General features: G+C 40.9%; 1 protein-coding gene across 3 annotated transcripts in view; it reads left to right on the top strand.

The window, feature by feature from the left end:
- DST (dystonin) overlaps positions 1-19,907 on the top strand; it is a 1,528,317-nt gene that overhangs the window by 1,281,288 nt on the left and 227,122 nt on the right. For all 3 annotated transcript variants that reach the window (XM_086926448.1, XM_086926449.1, XM_086926451.1), the window contains one exon: positions 16,944-17,105. In XM_086926448.1, the coding sequence (XP_086782574.1) occupies positions 16,944-17,105 (162 nt within the window). The remainder of the gene's footprint in view (positions 1-16,943; positions 17,106-19,907) is intronic.

Genomic DNA, 19,907 nt, shown 5'->3' with positions numbered 1-19,907 from the left:
AACATTTGGCCGTGTGAACCGAGAAGCGACGGCCACCGGTCTTGGCTTTTCTGACTCTAGGGACTACAATAAGGTTTTCTACATTAGACCGGAGGTCTCTCTCTGCTTTGTATGGGATTAGGAGTTCTTTAAGAAGGGGGGGGGGGCCGTTGTTGTTGAGGGTTTTATGGGCCAGACAGAGGGCCTTGAAGACCACCCTTTCTCTGACTGGGAGCCAGTGGAGGGATTTGAGGGCCGGCCTGGCGGAGGATCTTCCTGGAGTGCCCGTGAGTAGACGGGCGGCGGCGTTTTGGACTTTCTGCAGCGAGTTCAGGGTGGCTTCAGGGGCTCCCAAGTAGATGGCGTTACAGTAGTCTAATCTTGCCAGAATTAGACCCTGAATGAGGAGCCTCCTTGCGGTATCGGGGAGCAGGGGGAAGATCTTCCTGCAGGCTCTGAGTAGCCCAAAACATGTCCCTGCGGTTTTTTTAGCCTGGGTTTTAAAACTCATGTCCTTCTCGATCCACACACCAAGGCTCTTGACCTCTTCCTTGGGAGCGGGAGGGTCCCCTAGGCAACTTGGCCAAAGGTGAGATGGCAGAGAGGGCCCCTTGTGGCCCATCAAGAGGATCTCAGTCTTGGACCCATTCAATTTTAATGAGGAGAGATTCATCCATCGGTGGACTTCGGAGAGGCAGCTGTGGAGATCGGATGGGGCGTGGTGGGGGTGTGAAAGGGTTACGACCAGCTGAGTGTCGTCGGCGTAGTTAATAACTGACACGCCGAACGAGCTGACCCTCTTCTCCAGTGGGGCCATGTACACGTTGAATAGCGTAGGGCTCAAAGATGAGCCCTGCGGTACTCCACACCGGAGGGGGATGGTGGATGAACAGCTGTCGTTTTCCCGCACCTGGAAGGAGCGTCCTGATAAGAAGGATTCTAGCCATTTCAAGGCCATACCCTTTAGTCCGATCTCTCCCAGTCGGTGGATTAGGGTGGGATGGTCTACAGTGTCGAAGGCCGCACTGAGATCTAGGAGTTGTTGGATGTTGGATTCGCTCACCACCGATGAGTCTGAATATAAAATTAGACTTCAGCCAAGATATACAGAATATAGCGTAATAGCTCCTAATCAATAGAGAGGGCGGGCTGCCGGCATGACGATGAACAGTGAATATTCAGCACTCCAGATGAAAAGGTACAAGACAGAATAAAAGTATGGGTGAGAACTACAACTATTTGACATGACGCGTAAATCTGGTCGCCAAATTGGAAAGTATCTCCTGATTCAAATATACTGCACAAAATAGTCGGATATAGTAGACAGTCAGTGGTTCAGAGAAAGTAGGGCAGACACAACTTAAAAACTGCCCTGCATGTGAAGAATACTAGAGGGACAAATAATAAAAAATCAAAAAGTGAACAGAAATAGAAAATTTATGAAAACAGTGGACACTGTATGATCAGCAAACAACCTGGCATCAAAGGAAGAAAAACGTCCCTACCAAGAAAAATAGCCACAAAGTGTTCTATGACTCGCAAGTCTGGCCGTAACAGTACAGATGACGTCAAACACGATGGACGCTGAATACGAAAGTGTGGTCAGCATATATTGAGAGGAAACAACCGTAATCCGCCTTAATTAGATACAGAAAAGTCCGACTGCATAAAAAAGAAACTATGTTAATGGAAATAATCACAATAAAGCATTCTCCCACGGAAGATGGTCATTGAGTCCAGTGGTGGCTGTGTGAAGAGTGTAAATCCAGTAAACCTCTCTTTTACGTCTAAGCCCATCTATCTATATTACCATCTTTGGGTTTGGAGACTCTCTCCAAAATGATCTATCTCAAATCTTGTTCAGTGTGTTGTTTATTGTACCAATGTTCGACCAATGGAGCTCTTGGCCGCTTATTTCTAATAGCTGACTTGTGCTCACTAAATCTCACCCTGAATTCTCTGCCTGTCTCACCTACATAGCCCTGATTAACGGGACAGAGGATCAGGTAGATTACATTGGTCGTCCTACGGTTACTCATTTGCTTAAAGAAGAATTTTCTCTCGCCCCATTCCAGTTCCGCTCCCACCATGGCGGAACTGCACGCATGACAGTTGCCACATTTGTGGGTATCGGAGATGGGGTTGCCACCTGTGTTGGATCTCTGGGTGAATTCTCTTTCTGAGTAGCAGACCGATTTGACAAGTGTATTTCGAAGGTTTCTGTTGCGCCGGAAAGCAAATACTGGTCTAGGTAGCGGAGTGCCTTGGCCACAGTTAAGAATGTGCCACTGGGAGTCAACAATTTGGCGCAGTTTGTTACTCAGTTGGAATGTCTTGTGACACATACCAATTTTATATCTTCCTCAGACGATTTATTTTGCAAGAGTGCCTCCCTGTTGTAATACTTAGCCCTCTTGTAGGCATCTCTGATGAGTCTGTGGGGATACCCATGATTAAGTAGCTTACATTTAAGACGTTCTGCATGCATGTCATAATCCCTGATATTGGTACAGTTCCTCCGTATTCGGAGGAACTGACTGAAGGGTATGCTGGCTTTTTGGCAATGCAGATGGTAGCTCTCATAATGAAGAAGGGTGTTCCTAGCAGTGGGTTTGGTATAAAGTGATACCTCAATAACATGGTCAGTAACTTGTATCCAAATATCAAGAAATGTAATTCTCTTTTTGCTTGTATTAGGGGTGAATTCCAAATGAGGATCACATAAACTAATCTAGAGTAAGAATTCAGTAAGTTGTTCTTCTGGGCCACTCTAAATGAAGAAAATGTCATCTATAAATCTATACCAATGATGGATATTCTCAAAGAACGGTCCAACTTCGTTGAAAATGAACTGTTCCCTGAAAGCACCCATGAAAATGTTCGCTACATTAGGGGCGCAGGCCGCGCCCATACTCACACCCTGGATTTGTTTATAGATAGATTTATTAAATTCAAGATATTTCTCCTGGATTATAATGGCCAGACATTCCAAAATGAACAACCGGTCAATTTGATTGTTGCTGTTCTCAAGCAAGCTCTTGACCGTTTCCAGGGCTTCCCTTTGGGGTATATTAGTGTACAGCACTTCAATGTCCATGGAGACCAAAATATCAGTGTGCGGATTGAATGCAGTGCCTTCAATTTTACCAATAAGGTGGTCGTATCCTTCACATGGGCAGGAAGACTGAACACTAGTGGCCACATATTTGGACAAAGGTTGAGTGATAGAGCCTATGGTGGATAAAATAGGCATGAACGGTGGTCTAATGGTCTCTTTATGAGTTTTGGGTATTCCCTATAAAACCGGAATGTTGGTATAGGGTTTATGGGTAGGTGTATGGCTACATTTGGAAGGATATTATTTGGACAATGTGTATTTATTTATCAAGAGGCTTTTTAAAGCACAGTATGTTATCTTTCAGTTACTTCTAAGTGCTCTGGATTTAACAGATACACTGTACTGGGAAGACAAATGTGCGGTAGGGACCAGTTGTGAAGGAGCACCAATTGGGATGCTCTTCACAGCATTCAGTGGATGGAAGAAAGTATATTTGAAGTTGAGCCAGAATAGTTCTGTTTTAAGCCCCTTCCTCAGTAGCACCATTTGGGAATCTGTCCTTAACCAAAGATCTGGTGGATTCTCCAGTTCTTGGATCCTGGACTTTTAAGGTTCTGCCTCCATGTTTGGTTCGCCTGGACTCTGTTTGAGTAAGTAGGTGTGCCGGAGCAGATTTCTGGATCCTGGGTACTTGTATAAAGAGTTGTGAATCTTTGCAACAATATCACTGTGCCATCACCAAAGCTCTCATCTTTTCCACCCAACGATAAGATCTAAAAATTGGGGAAATTGTCCGAAAAATAGAGAGAAGAAAGTTGCTCTTTACTCCCACATTGGCTTGGGGCATGAAAAAGAGGTTCAGATTGATGACTCCCAGATATACTGCTTGCTGTGAAGTGGGTGGTGGTACATATAGAAAAGGATGGCCAATAACATGCTAGGTCTTTGGGGTCTGCACCTCCCAGAACCAGGATCGCTGTCTTGGTAAAAATCAGATATAGCAAACTCTTCTTTGTCTAATGCAACACACGGTCCGGGCAATATGTTATGTCGGTCGGTTCAGTGGACCAGTTTTCCAGGGTGTCATATGTGAGCATTTGGAAATTCCCTTTTCTCAAGGTGGGCCAAGGGGCACACATATATGTTGAAGAGCAGACAGGATAGGGATAATCACCTGTGGCACTCTACAAGATAGTTTGGGGGATAACTGTTCTAAAGATCTTATTTGAACTTGTTGACTCTCATTTGAGAGGAAGGATACCTTTCATTCCACATCAGACCCCAATATTCCAGTCCATTCCTCAAGTCATCTCAGCAGGATGCCCTGGTCCGCTATGTAATGAGCTAGTGAGAGCTTGAGGAATTCAAGGGTCTAGGTTCCTGCTTTTCAGTGATCTTATGGGGAAAGGTTAGGTTGGTGACGTGGGGCTAGTTGAACAAGGCATTTGAGCTATCAGGTGTGATGATGGTATGTTTGACGGAACCTGGAACAATTCTAAGATTAAAGGGGGCATTAGCCACATAAGTACCATCCTGCTTGAAAGAAGGGAGGGACTGTTTCACAAATAAAGCCGAGCAGTATTCCACAGGCAGATTTAAAGCTTTGTTGTAACTGTTTATGAACCCTGGGAAAAGAGCATCCTGACTCTGACCTGTTGTGGCCTATCTGGGATTACTAGTGGGTTGTGATGTGCACAACATTCATGGAATGTAAGACAGTTTCTACGAGGTGGCCATGCGTGATGGAATGAGAAATATTGGAGAATCCCTTGTGTCTGATGGTGGGATGAGGTTTTTGAAGAGTATCACTGTTTTTTGAAGTGTTTGCAGAGGTAAGATAGAAGTTTGAGCATTAGATTTTGACAGAACATTACTGACACTGAACACTGTCTCATTAAAGACATATGCTTTTAGCTTGGTCTGCATTGTGATCTTGGGAGAGTCTTTGTTTCTTGCTTCTCCTTTTGCTTCAATTTTTTAATGACAGTAATTCTCGATTTTGCTATACAGTTCTGTTTTGTTGCCCTAATCTAATATTAAACTTAGCGGTTGATTATGCTAGGGGTCCCTCAGTACATTCTTATAGGTAGTTAAGGATTACATGGGCAACTGTATTTCAGAAGTGGGCTGTTTTTGCTTTCCAGTGGCATAGCTAGAGGGGGCGGCATTGTTTTTGGGGGCGGCGGAGGTGAGCAAGTTGTGTCTGTCGACTGCCACGATCCCCCCACCCCCTGAGAACAAACTGTCTATCGGCTGCCAGACCCGCTCTCCTCCCATCCACCCCCCCCCCCCCCCGGAACAAGTCGTCTGTTGGCCCTGCCCCTCCCCCTCTGGAACAACTTGTCCATCAGCCACCCTTGCCCCACCTCTTACCTGCATCGGGCGACAAACTTAGGGTCCGCCCGAGTGGCAGTAGGTCTAGCTATATGACATATAAATAGGTCCATGCACACCAATTTTTCACAATTTGACTTGATTAATGCTCGAGGTAAGAAGTTGTGCGTGCTCGCTTGATGCATGCCCTGTCCTAGAGCACCTTTTAAGTTACAAAACAGCCCAAGCTTCAAATGCTACAGACATGCCCATCCAGGCTTTTTCAGCCTGAATGGGCATGCCTGTAGCATTTGAAGCTTGGAATTAAAATGGCTCCACTGTGAATTGAAAAAAGATTGAAGAAGATGGAATAAATATGACTTACATGGAGAAAAATCGAATGCCAGTTTTCATTCAAGTGATTCACGATGTGCAGCTTGTGACTGGAGCGAAACACTGCCCCGGCCTGTTTTGGAACTTAAGTAGGTCTTGCTACGCCACTGTTGCGGTTGCGTTGACAATTTCTTTTTCTGGCTCCTATTTAGAGTTGCTTATCTTGACTTGGACATTCACCTTTATTCCCCAATTTGGATTGATGGGTTCCAGTTAGGGCCTCTACAGTGTGCATAACTGTTTGCATGTGGGATACCAAGAGGCCACTCTCAAGCATGTATGAGTTGTTAGACAGATAGCCTTTGAGAGTGGTTTAGGTTAGACACAGCCACCTTATGTATGTCACTTGCCTCTGAAAGGAGGATTCAGTTTAGATAACTGGTGCATGCTGTAATGTTTGCGAATTAAAAGAAAGAACATGTGATCACCCAGCACAATATTTTCAAAGTCTCCAAGTCTAGCTTGGTGCTGCATAATAGATTAAGTTTTGGCAAGGTGGTTCACTGAGTTAATTGCCTGCCATATGTATCTGAAGTGAACTGCTGCAAATGAGTCTGAATCCCAGCAAGGCAACCAAGAGCAGAGTACAGTAAACTGAGAATGTTTCATAGGACAATAGTAGTGTCTGTTATTTACTGTGTACAAAGGCAGTTGTGGGGTTTGGAATGCTGTATACAAAGAGCTATTATTATTGTAAAAGTGGGAGCCCATAATATCCCTCTTTTGTAGTGTGCTTTTTTTTCTTATTACAAGTACATTCTGGCATCCGATCATGCTGGTAATGGCTCACCTAGTACCTTTAAAGAAGTTGTTACTGGCGACCAATGACTTTGCTATGCTCTGGTGTCAATGCTCTAACTAAATTAACCTTAAGGAGGGTCAACGTGTGGTAAGAGAACCCTTTGCTCAAATAATCAGCCGAGACCATGAAGGACAAATGAGCACAACTAGACTTATTACAGTTCTCAGTTTGTAGATTTCTTCAAACATCAACTTAAGCATTACAAAGTAAAACGTTGGTTAGAATCCAAAGGCAGTTAATTAATAAATACAATAATTGATTGTGACTTCAAGAAATAAAGTAACCACAGCACAGATGGCACTAGTCAAAAGAACAATAAAACACCCCAATAAATAAAAAAGAACACAACATCTAATCCTCTAGTACAACTACAGAATGAATGAATGAACGAACTCCCTAAATAGCACATCTTTTATAATGTTTCAGACAATGAAAGCACAGAATTTCATTACATTACGTAAAAAACAAGCACTAAAATGTTACTTGCACAGCAACCTAATCAAACTGTTAGCTTGCATTCCACCCTAAATAACATCTACTTGCACACAATTTTCATTGGGTATTAACCCGCACCATTTAGTTGCACATAGGAAATGAACATGAAATGAAACTTAAGACCGTGGGCTTTTCTGCACAAACATAACTATGAACATAGCTACCGAGATTCATCCCATAACCTTGTAAAGTTTCAAAACATATCCCTCCAGCCAAGGAAGCTAGAGAAAAATGTTACTTTACTCATTCAGAGACAGACCATGGTTATAGCTGAATCTCCATGATTCTCTGAAAAGCAAATGAAAAACAATGTTCGTGCACAACAGTTAAACATTACATTTTCATAATGTAGCCTAGTGTGACCTATTCATGTTAACTGAACCAAACCTATGTCTAACTATATTTTCTAATATGAAAATAATTTCTCACAGTGGCCTTTAGTCAGAATAATAGAAACTTGAATGCAATAACTCAAACTTACAGCCTGATTCATGTAGCTAAATTGCACTCGCAAAGGGCCAGATTCTCAGAATCTGGCCCTTTGCGAGCGCAATTTTTGCATTTGGTATTCATGATACCAAATGCAAAAATCGCTATTTAAGAATTCGCATATTTGCGTGGAATGGCATTTAAGGAATCTCTAATAGAGATTCCTTAAATGCTATTCATGACACACAACAAAATAGCGATTTTGGACTTTTGGGGCCGCTATTTACCGACAGGTCAGACCTGTCGGTAAATAGCAAAAACTCAGAAAAATGCTTTTAAAAGCATTTTTCAAAGTTGCATGTAGCACACACACATGTCCTTTGGACATGTGTGTGCGCAACACCTGTCCAAAAGTGCATTTTAGGGGTGCTACAGGGCGTCCTTTGGACACCCCTGTCACCCTTAAAATCGCTATCTCAGTTGCGAGTAGCAAATTGCTACTCGCAAATCCCCATTCATTCCAATGGGCCTCTTGGCCCATAGGAATGAATGGGGAGTATTTGCGAGTAGCAAATTGCTACTCGCAAATAAAGAACATGTAGGAATCGCTATTTAAGTAGCAATTCCTACATGAATGCCGTTTTGCGTGTCCTCAATAGCGAATCGCTATGATTCGCTATTAGGGACACGCAAACGGCCCGTACATGAATCAGGCTGCCTGTCTTTGGGCGCTAGTGGGTGTTTGTAAAGCAAATGTTGTTTATTCATACAGAGACAATAGTGGGGCACTACTCACTTTCTTCTCCTGAACGTAAACCCTTGTAGGCAGGCTGCAGATATCATACCCATTCGAATCAAGTCAGAATTTCCAACATTCTTATTCCTTTTAGGAGGTGCCATTTCTAAGCTATATCACAGCGTAATCCACTTGAAGTAATAGGCTATGCAGAATCCCTTAGGTATTAATACCTTTCACCACCCTTTGGGCAGCCAGTGATTTCCTTGGCCAGTGTGGTTAAGAAGTAGCCTTGTTGTGTCCCCCCTTCATCAATGTATGACTTAAATATAACGTGGCCCATGTTGAACATGGCTATTGATGCCACATATATTAATGTTATCCATTTAATCAGTGTTTCCCGATATCCTTACATCTACCATATAATGCCAATTAGGTGACTCAGTTGCCTTTTCCAGGTTAATCGATAACAGTGCCGGATCTGGTAACAATGTGGGTGTCTGTTGGAGCACAAGATAGTAGTGTCAGAGAAGTGTTCCTCCCTGGTCCAAAGCTGCTCTGGTCAGAGTGTACTGTTGATGGAAGCATCTTCTGCATGTGATTTGTTATGATTTTACCTATTATTTTAAATGTGGTACTGTGGAGAGATTGGGGCCTAAATGCTCTTATGTCTAGTGTGCCTTGTGTGTTATGGGATGTAGAATGCCTTTCAGGAGTGCTGCCTAATACACTGGCAAAGAGCGAGTAAAACTCCACAGACAAACCCTAAGCTGTAGGCGCTTTCCCCTTGGCTAGACCTCTACATTTGTATGGGAAAGTGGTCATATTGATACTATTAATGGATTGATAAGTTGCTATGTTTTATGTGTCAGTGTCCTTTCTGTCTAAATAACACTTGTAGCTATATTTATAGATGACAACTGTGATTCCCGCTTCTGTGTCCCCTATGAAGTTGTATGTATGACACTGAATAATTTGCCAGATTTGTTCCCTAATTAGGATTCATTAATCTTACCATGTATTGACTGTAGTCTAGTCTTCTCAGGTGCTAGATAAATTATGCGCGAATGCCTACTCTGACCGTAGTCTTCTCTGAACATAGCGATGTGTGGTCCAGTGTTCGCTACATTTTTTATTCTTATTTCTAGGTAACTTAAATCCCTCTTTAATGAGTTACTAATGACATGTGTCATTTTAATGCAATGGCCCCATATAAGTACCTTAAAGGATTCTCATTCAGTCAGTTCTCCATCATACAAATGCATATCTACTCTCCCAGTCTGTTTTTTTGCCGTGTGCCGTGGATGGTATACCAGGTGTCACTCATATGAGTGCTGCCTTTGCTTAGGATAAATATCCCCTGGAGCCTCTCCATATCATCTTAAGTTTGATACTTTCCAAATGTGTCAAGTGAGTTTTCTAAAGCAAGGAAACATAGGCTTCCAGCCATTTGAGGTATGCATGTAGTTTGTATTGTTTGTTCACATTATTCATGCTCCTTACATTCCAGGTTGCTGCTGTATGTACATTAGCTTTTGTCATGCTGGCGATAAGGTCAGCACTATCATGTTGCTTCCTTGAGTTTTGTGCTGACCCCTGGCCCCACCATGGGGTGAACGTCCCTTGGGTACGCTCATGGTATCACCTTCCCTGCACATCTCTCTTGATACTATTTTGATGTGTGGGTCTCCTCGACAACCTTCCCAACCTACTTCTTCCTTATAGGGCAGTCGGGCATGGCTGTCTGCACATTTGTAACCACAAAATAAGATAACTCATTTAGTTCATAATACACTAGATTTGGGTGTTGTGGCCAACATAGTCAGTGCTCCCCAGCCCATCACTCGACCTTGACCCCCATATGGGTAATCAAAGTGAGCATTAAGCTGGACTTTTGATCACATTCTTTCCCATCCATAGTCACATTAGGTTGCCTGCCTTCTGGATCTCTCTACCTCTACTCCTTTAAATGTGTTAATCTACAGTGCGGGGACTAACTTAAGGTAATTTTTCTTAGGAATGTTTTGCACTGTCTCATCCAGAGCCCAGGTTTTGGTTCTGTCACAGTTAACTTGGTCGGTGAGCAACTCTGAAAAAATTCCTGTGTTTTCATTCAGCAATTCCCTCTCTGTAAATGCTATTTATCATGCTTTCAAATCTCGGAGGTTCTTTTTCTCATCTAAGAATGTGGCATGGTGTCGCTGGATGGACAGGTTGTAGTCTGAGAAGATAATGACTTTTGAGTTATTGACCGCTCTTCTCACACTTTTCAAGATGAGATTTTTCTCTCTGTAGTTTAGCAATTGTGCACTACTTTTTCTCAGTGGGACACAAGGTGGTGGAGGGTGTGCTAGTTCTCTGTGTACTCTTTCCAGTACCAAGAACCTAAAAAGGCCCTAGAGCATCACCTGCTACTCTGTCCATTTCTCTAGGTATGCGATCATGTTCTGTCCACCAGTCTGATATTGGTTTGCCTAGAGGGAAGTTCAGAGTCTTTAGTATGGGTTTCAAGAAAGCTGATTCACTCAGTGAGTTCTTTCATTGGCTATTAGAGTTGTTCCATAGTGAGTTGTAGCTCAGTATGGGTTTTCCAGATTTCTGTAATCTCTCCTTCATAGCTCAGTAGGGGTTTTTCAGATATCTGTAATCTCTCCTTCAGTTTCCTATGGTTGCCTCTCACTATATTTACTTCTGTTGCCACTGAGTCAGTTTTGTTCTCCAGCACATCTACTTTGATTTGATTTAAAATGTGTACAGTGTGACAATAACCCAGTGTGAATCCTGGTGCTATTTATGATCATGATTTAAGGAAAGCTCAGATCATCTTAGAGGCTCCTAAAAAGCTATGTATTGAGATGTTTCCTGACCGGAAGGAGATCAGGATCTGATCTAATTTCTTATGGCTAAGCCTTAAAGTTTTGTGTGCTAATAGTTGACAAGGCCCACTATCATAACCGGATTTCAGAAAATAGGAATTATTAAGACTGGCTGACTGACATCTCAGAAGTCTAGGGGGAAAGTAGCGTTTAGAAAACATATACATATAATGTGTTTGTGGAGTCAAGGTATAGATGGCTTTGTGGCAGTGTACTAATGCCTTAAATAAATATCCGTTCCTGGTTTGTAGCCAATAGAGTTAGCTGAGATGTTCTGAAAAATTGAATCTTTTCCTGAGTCCAAAAGGCAACGCGCAAAGGTATTTTGAATGTGTTGTAACTTTGACATTAGGTAACTTGGAAGTCCCAAATAAAAGCAATTGCATTAATCAAGTTGTGAGAGTATGAAGCTTGAATTATGGTTTTTAGGTGGGCCAAAGGCAGTAGATGAATTATCATTCTCAGTGTTTTCAAAGTAAGAAAGCAACTGGATGTGTTGATTAAAGGATAGCTTTGAATCAAATATAACCTCCATATTCCTAACAGAAACCGAGAGTGTTGGAAGGAAAACTAATTCAGTTGGCCACCAGCTCCTGACCAGCATGAAGAGTCGCCAAAGATCGCTTGTGCAGTTTTATCCTTGTGAAAGCACAAGATGTTGGTCATCCATGGTATAACTGCACAATTGCAGGTAGTGTCTGTCACGTTCTTCAGAGGAAGAACAGTCCAGACATTTCCAGGTGTGTATCATGAGCATACAAAAAGAAATAAAATCAGGAGCAGTGGTTTAATTACACTAATGGAGCTATATAAATCATTAAAACAGTATGACTCAAAGTTGACACCTGAGAAACTATGCAAGTTCCAGCTGTCCTCTCCTGTCTCCTCTGTGCTCATTAGCCAGTATCTAAATCGCTGTTGCTATCTTTCATGGTCTCATGGTACTTCCCATCTTCTCGGACTGTAGTCTTCTTCAGGCAGCTCCCTTTTGCAGTCTCCTTCAATCTTTCGCCATCAGGGGTCGAAAAGATGTTACTTTTGGACAGGCTAAGGGGTCTTCAGATTGTGGGAGTACTGTTGCTTATTCATTTAGGATCAATGTACTAAGTGGGGGAGCTTGTGAAGTAGATGGCTCGTTCCATTAACAGTCGGCCATGTCCCAAGGACATACACACTTACTGAATGTAAGGAGTCGCAGCAGAAATCTTAAGATCAACAGAAACACACCAAAACACAAGGGTAGATGAGGATGATGTAAGAAAAAAAGGAGTATATTGAAAGGTCAAAATAATGTTTCTTAACGAGGCAGCATAGTTTCATGCCGCCAGGATAAGACTTCACCTTGATATATTAGAAATACAATTGAGATAGTCCTGTGTCTAGAATAAATTGCTAATATTTGGTGAATTACTTTATAAATCTCATTGTAAAGATCAAGTTGGCAAGGATTCCATTGTAATATGTGAACAAATCCTATTCTCCTTTGCAAAGTACACACTAGTTGTCATTCATTGGTACATGACCAAATCATTGTGCCAAAGAAGAGCCTTTTTTCGCATCCACCTTTTTGTAGACATGCCCTCTTTCTTAAAATGTGTTGCTTCATATGTGTTCCATAAGTACTCTCTGGAATAATTTTTAAAATATATTTTACTGATATCATGTGGCCAATGGGCATTTCAAAACATCCATTACATAACCTTTGAGTTATAATTTCATATCCACTATATATCAGATCAGGGAGCTATGTGCAGTTTGTAGAGTCATTGTGATTCATAAATACCTCCATTGCAAGCTATCTGTAATGATATGCTAAGGGTTGGTCGCTGAACAGCCCAGTGCTTCTTAAACCAGTAGTGGTTTTTGATATACTGGACCACAGCGTGATATTTCCCTTTTTGGGGGAGATGCCAAATGATCTATGCAATGACCGTATCATGGGTTATGTGTAAACACTATAGAAGCCTTAAATCCATCCTGTGGAGGGCAGGCTTGTTTGAAGAGTTAATGACGAAGGCGAAATCTTGGGACGGAAAATTTAAACAGTGGAAGATATAGCATGCATTGAAAATCTGGGATTGATTAAAGAGTGTATTTGTGTTTTCAGACTAAAGGATGGGCATTCATTCCTCTGCACATTTCTTGGAGGATATTGGAATGCAGTGGTAGATCACATTCAATAGAAGAGATGGTACAAATTTGTTGCTTGATGGTTTAGCCTTGAAAAAGTGACAGGGATTCGTTAAACACTTGTTGGCTGTACTACTACCAGCAAACGTTTATGCTGAATTGCAATGTTTAAATTTGGTCACTAATGTTTATGAAATGTGTGTCATTTAAAAAATATTTAAAATTTTTGTGTGGAATATATTACTGTGGGCTTTAACAAGAACTGTGGTCAAAGATGACAATGCGAATCTGCTGTTGAAATGATTAATCACTAATACATTTTTACAATTTGACTCGAGTAGTTGCCTTTTGGTGTCTTTTTAAGGTGCCTTTTTCTGTTATCCTTTGATATTAGAAAGAGCCTGGTGGCAGCAGGACACGAACCCACATTAGTTATAAATATGAGGTACAGCATTTGTGTCTATAAAGTAAAACAATCTGAACTTCTGCTGTGCTTTGCAATTTGCCTTAGTTCATTTATAAGGTACCTCTGACGTCATTTTAAGACATGTGACTTCTCTTGTCACAAATGTAAGGTCTGTGCTAGGTGATATGGGGATACTTCTTGCTTACTGAGAGGACCAGAGTCCTTCTAGAGAGAAGCTCTACTTGCCAAGGGTATTTAAGAACAAGCATTAGCAAAACCAATAGATCTCGCCTTTTGCTCCTACGGGTTTGCCAATGCCCTTTGGTGATGTAGTGCAGCACCAACAAGATAATTTGCAGCCTTGCTTGAATAAAAAAAAGATGCAATGATTTTGCTAATTAAAGGCACAAATGGTCCTCATGAGAGAAGTGTAGCCCTTGACCTGCACGGCAATAGTTTCTTAAAGGGCCATTCTTACAAGTAAAGAATATTTATAAATGCAATGCATTTTATTTTATTGCTGCAAGTTTTTATCTCAGAATCAAGTAATATAATTATTGTATAAAGGTGCTCCTATCTGTTGATCACCGTGCGGCCGGTCCAGAAGAGAGTACACCAAAGTGTTCAATTAAAGGGAGGAAAAGTGCAAAGATATCAGATTTGAAAAGAATATTCCCAGGAAGGAGTAGACACAGACTTAGAACGAACAGTTTGACTACCGGGAGGAAAGCACGATGAAATCAGTCATTATATGCTGCTTTCAATTACAAGAAGGGCATAGGAGCAGAATCATCTGCACCTGGACTAAGAAACTTGCCAAGACCCTGCCGCTTAGAAACTTATTCTGTGACACGACCGAATTGTTGACTACAAAAAAATCAGATCAGAAATTCAGTTGAGATTGGAGGATCTCGTGCTTAAAGAAATGTACAGTTTGGTCCTGAGGAGAACCCTTTAATGAAGAGGGTTCGAAACGCGTCGACCATGCATTTTTGATTGCCAATCAAACATTTTGTAAAGTGTCTTTCTTTAGTGCATTTTTGTAAAGCACGTTTTACTAACACTCAAAGGTTTTGTCATTAAGTGTTATCCACAAGAAATATTATTGTGTTTATTCTTTTGTTGTTTGGTTTGATTCCTTGGTCCAAGAAAGTGACAAAGTTGGTATGATACCAGGGAAGTGGTGTGTGAATTGAGTGAGTGTGGTGTGCAACTAGTACTGAATGATGCTTGTGGATGTTTGAATATTAGTGAGCGAGAGTGGCGAGGTGAGCCCAGATTGTGTCTATTTTTCGTTGTGAATTTACTTAAGAGCTATGGTCGTGTTTTTGTAATATTGTACATATTGATTGAAGTTTGATTTATAAAAAAGAAAACAATAGAAATGAAATAATTTTTCTAAAGTAAAAACTATTGACTAGTTCCGGCTGACATCGCGAGTGTTCATGCGCTGTGCTAATCTATTCGAAAGGATCATCAGTATAGGCATTTCCAGTGTTTTTTGTTATTCCTATCTGTTTGATGGTGCAGTGAAAAGTGATGTGGTGTCAATGTTCTATTTCACAGGCACGCACATGTGTCATTATGCATCTACAAAGTGACGCAGATTCCATTTTTTTTTGTAAATTAACTTTTTTTTTAAGAATAAAAACAAAAATCTTATTTTAAGGCAGCATGCATTTTAAGGCATACACGGGGCTGCAGCAATTTTTTCAAAATGATGGTGGTGGTTGGGGGAAACAAAGGAGTTTGGACAGGAAAAGCAGCACACGAGGGAGAGCAACAGAGTGGATGGGGAGAAGCACACAAAGGTAAAAAAACAACACAGAGCCAAAGGGAGTAAGAATGGTAGGGGGAGAAGCACACAAAAAAGCTTGCAACATGAAGGACATCAACATGGAGCGTTTGGGCGGGTATTTGGCAGTGAGGGAGAAACACACAAGGGAGATGGAAAGCACATGCATTCTCATGGAATGCTTAAATATAAAGAAAATAATTGTTTTCTAAAATGAGCAGTAATAGAACAGAAGCCAGCCACTCAGAGAGAACGTAAAGAGACTGACTCTGGGCCTCATTACGATGTCGGTTAGGAAGGCTCCGAATCGAATATGGATTTTTCTAACCCGTGTCTGAACCCTAGTATCCGACTGACTCGGAAACATTTCCGACTGACTCAGACACATTTCTGACTGACCGATTATGATAGAAGGAAGCTGTTAAGTCATTCTGACTCAGTTCCGACCGGCATTCGGAGAATCTGCGTCGGCCGGAGCCGATTCACAAAGCTCAATGGCCAGTGTTTCTGACCGACCGATTACTAGGTCGGATTCCGACAGCCTTTCAGACTTGTTCTGTCCAACACAAAAAGGCTGTTGGAAACTGACTTTGGGGGCCCGTACGAGGCCTCCCTTCACCTAGAGGCCTCCTGTTGGGGCCCGTGGGGGTACCCATCAGAGCCCTCTTTCAAACCATGTACAGTGTGGCAGGCACCTTGGGGTGCCCGCACACAGGATGCAGGGTTTTCCGCAACCACCCCTTTTTGCATTGAGAGCCTGTGTTATTAGTCGGTGCACAGGGTCCCATTGAAGTCAATGGGAGTCCAACCGAACGGTGTTCGGAACCATCATAATCGGTCGGTCGTAAGATTCTGACAAGGAGTAGGTTGGAATGCTTTCCGACTGACATCGTAATGAGGCCCTATATTCCAGGGGAGGGACAAACACAAGATGGGTTAGTTGGGTCAAGAAAAGTCCTCAAATAAGATGCAAGCAAGTGTGACTGACAATGAAGTCTACCAATGTTAAGCAATGGGTTTGCTATAAATTCCTACAGGTTTTTGGTAAACTCGTAATGGGTCTTTTGCAACTAGATGGAGTGCTTGGTCTAAGAAGTTCGACCTAAAAATAAAGATTGACTTGGAGATAAAAGAAAAGCATTTGAGAGGTACCAGAATAGAACATAGTTTCGTTGGGTAACATATCAGGTTACAATATAAACAAGAAAAATGTAAACACCTTTTCTCCCAAAATATACCTTTTCATGTACAGAAATAGGTAGGTCATCTATTGATGGAATTGCTGGGCGACTCTAAATGGGTTCCCTCAATGTAATTTCTGCTGCCACTTTGTAGGGCTTTCCCTAATGGTCTATATACAAACCTTCTGAACAGTCATTATTATTTAATGCAACTAGCCTTTCAAGTATTTTATTAAGGCTTCTAATGTTGCATGATGTATTTGATGTCTATTAGCCATCATTCACCTTGTCTCTATTTGTTTGTCATGCACCAAGGACAGATGTACATTGTGTTTTTTCTTCAATTACAGGTATTCCAGAAAGAAGAAATTGAACCTCTGCACGTGAAGCTGCAGGAGGTAAATTGGCTGGGCCAAGGCCTGATTCAAAGTGCTGCTAGAAATACTGACACCCAGAAGCTTGACCATGACCTGGAAGAAGTTAACACGCGGTGGAACACTCTTAATAAGAAGGTACTTACTGTTCAGGATTCTAAAATATAATGTTCTGCACCGTGTAAATAAAGTGTCATGATCGGTTGAATAACCACCAAAGCCATTGAAAGCACTCTGGGAACAAGTTCTCCCCCTTATTCTTAACGTTTGGCATTTAATTAACCATACTGGACAGAAAACTCGTGGAACGTTCATTTGACATGCAAATCCCATCCACTTAGTTCGGATCATAACAATATATTATTAAATTTACTTATGACACATTGCCTTCTGGATAATACTTTAGCCATTTCCGTTAACTATGTTTTCTTGCTTACTTTAGACTATTTTTCACCAATGAGCTTCTTAATGCATAACAACTAGAGAAAGTAACTAACATTGATAAAATACAGCTTTGGGCTCTTCAATGGCAAAATATAACATTGTTGTTAATTACCTTTCACCTCAACTTCAATAACTGAAATCAAGATGACTTCTGTTCTGTATATATGCAGTGACCCTAATAAACTTTGATGTCTGATGGTGAAAGCGACCCAAGCTGGTGGTATATGTATTCGTCCATGTCTGTGGGTGTGTAAAATATTTGGAGCATGTCTTTATGTCTGTTTCAGAACCAATGCACCATGATTCGGCATTAAAATATTGAAGGGCAACTCTCCATACGCCGAGTGAGGCGTACACTTCGGAGATCTTTAGAAGGAGGGCCGGGTTGTGGATGCTTGGCCAACACTGAACCTTTGATTTGCACTGCCCATTAAGGTTTTTGTAAATCACGGTCTTATTTTATAAACAAAAACAATTGGAGAATTTAACAATCTTTCGAGCAAATATTTATTGTTTTATACTTCCAAAAGATGTTTTCTTCCTCGCTTAAATATGCCGCGTTTTGTAATGGTTTTGATTAACCGCACAAATAAAGTATTCATTCATTAAAATAAGTATACCATGTATTCATAATTATATCAAAGCCTTTCTACTCAATACGCCACAGTTTCCTTACTGGGTAATTTTTTTATTTTCATTTGGATATACGAGTCCAAAAACTCTAAGGGCCAGATGTAGGTATCCAAATACCGGTCGGAAACGGCCGAAAATACAGATTTTCGGCCGTTTCCGACCGGTATTTGGACATTGGTATGTAGGGGTTAGAAAACTTACAGATTCGGTAATTTTACCCAATCGGTAATTTTACCAAATTGGTAAAATTACAGAATCGGTAAATTTACCGATTCTGTAAATTTTACAGATTCGGTAAAATTACTGATCGGTAAAAATACCGAATCTGTAATTTGCTATGTAGGTAACACTGTGAACAGTGCAACAGGCCTTCAGAATTCGGTATTTTACCACCCAATACAATTGGGTGGTAAAATACCGAATTCAGGTGTACATGCACATCTGTGCATGTACACCTGTGCCGTGTGACACACAGACATGTCCTTAGGGCATGTATGTGTGCCACATGGCACACAAGCCTGTACTTGGGGTGCTAGAGGGTGTCAAAGTGACACCCCCTGCACCCTTGCAGGATTCGGTATTTACTGATTCAGTAAATACTGAATTGGTATTTCCCATTGATTCCTATGGGCTTCAAGGCCCATAGGAATCAATGGGCAATACCGATTCGGTAATTACCGAATCGGTAAATAATGAATCCTACCGATTCGGTAAAAATTACCGAATTTTTACCTACATCTTATTTACCGATTCATGAATACCCAATTGGTAAAATTCGTTATTTATGAATCGGTAAATAAGATTTCCCTACATCTAGCCCTAAACTCCTAATACAATTACCTAGCTGTGTGTGGCCATATATCACATTGGGTCTCATTAATGGAGCCATATTTCTTGCTGCTCTAAAGAATGCTGTTTTTCTTTTCTGTTAACTTTCTCTTGAGCTCCTACAGTGTTACAGAAAGTGTTTGTATGACAGTACAACGAATTCCTTTACATTTTTCACACATTGCCTTCACCACGCAATACTTTTCTCACGCAAGTCTTATATATATATATACAAGTACATATATATATATATATATATATATATATATATATATATATATATATATATATATATATATATATATATATATATATATATATATATATATGATTTCAGTATCCGCCCACGCCGTTAAGTGGCGATGGCCGCAAAGAGCACAAACTCCACTTGTCTTGCAAAGATGATTTATTTATCCTTCCAAAATGTCATTACGCGTTTCGGTCACCCGGTGACCGTGCTCACATATTGAAAAGCTATATTCTGCCATTATTTAAACATACCATGTGATCTCTTCACGTGACAAACAAGAGCAAGGGCATAGTAAACAGACTATTTTCTGCCGTGATCTCAGTCTTTGGGTCCCGGGAGACTGATCATTTGCAAAGTATACAATCATATATTTCTGGCTCATATCTATTCATGAATAATACCATACATAAATATATAAATATATATATAAATACAAGTTACTACCTGAGTGAATCATTTGCATTCTCTATACTTGATAATAGTCATACTGAGATCCGCACTTTCTCCATTGTGCATGCTCATAATTCTATGACTAAGGGATTTGGTCTTATAGTATAGTCATATTTTCTAACTGCTTAAATGCATTGTTATTATATTGAAATCCCCAATTGTGTATTCACTTAAATTAAACATAGTCACTCATTGGAATTAACATGTAATAAAACGTCTCCGAATTTATATCTTACTGCTTACTTATGTATGATTTCTGCCTCTTTCTATTGCTCCATTTGCAAATGTGCTATTGTACAAAAATGTATTTTCCTTAAGTGCATAAGTACGTGAAA

Source organism: Lissotriton vulgaris, chromosome 6 (genome assembly GCF_964263255.1).
Source record: "Lissotriton vulgaris chromosome 6, aLisVul1.2, whole genome shotgun sequence".
Taxonomy (NCBI): Eukaryota; Metazoa; Chordata; class Amphibia; order Caudata; family Salamandridae; genus Lissotriton; species Lissotriton vulgaris.
This window is presented reverse-complemented; position numbering and strand designations above follow the sequence as displayed.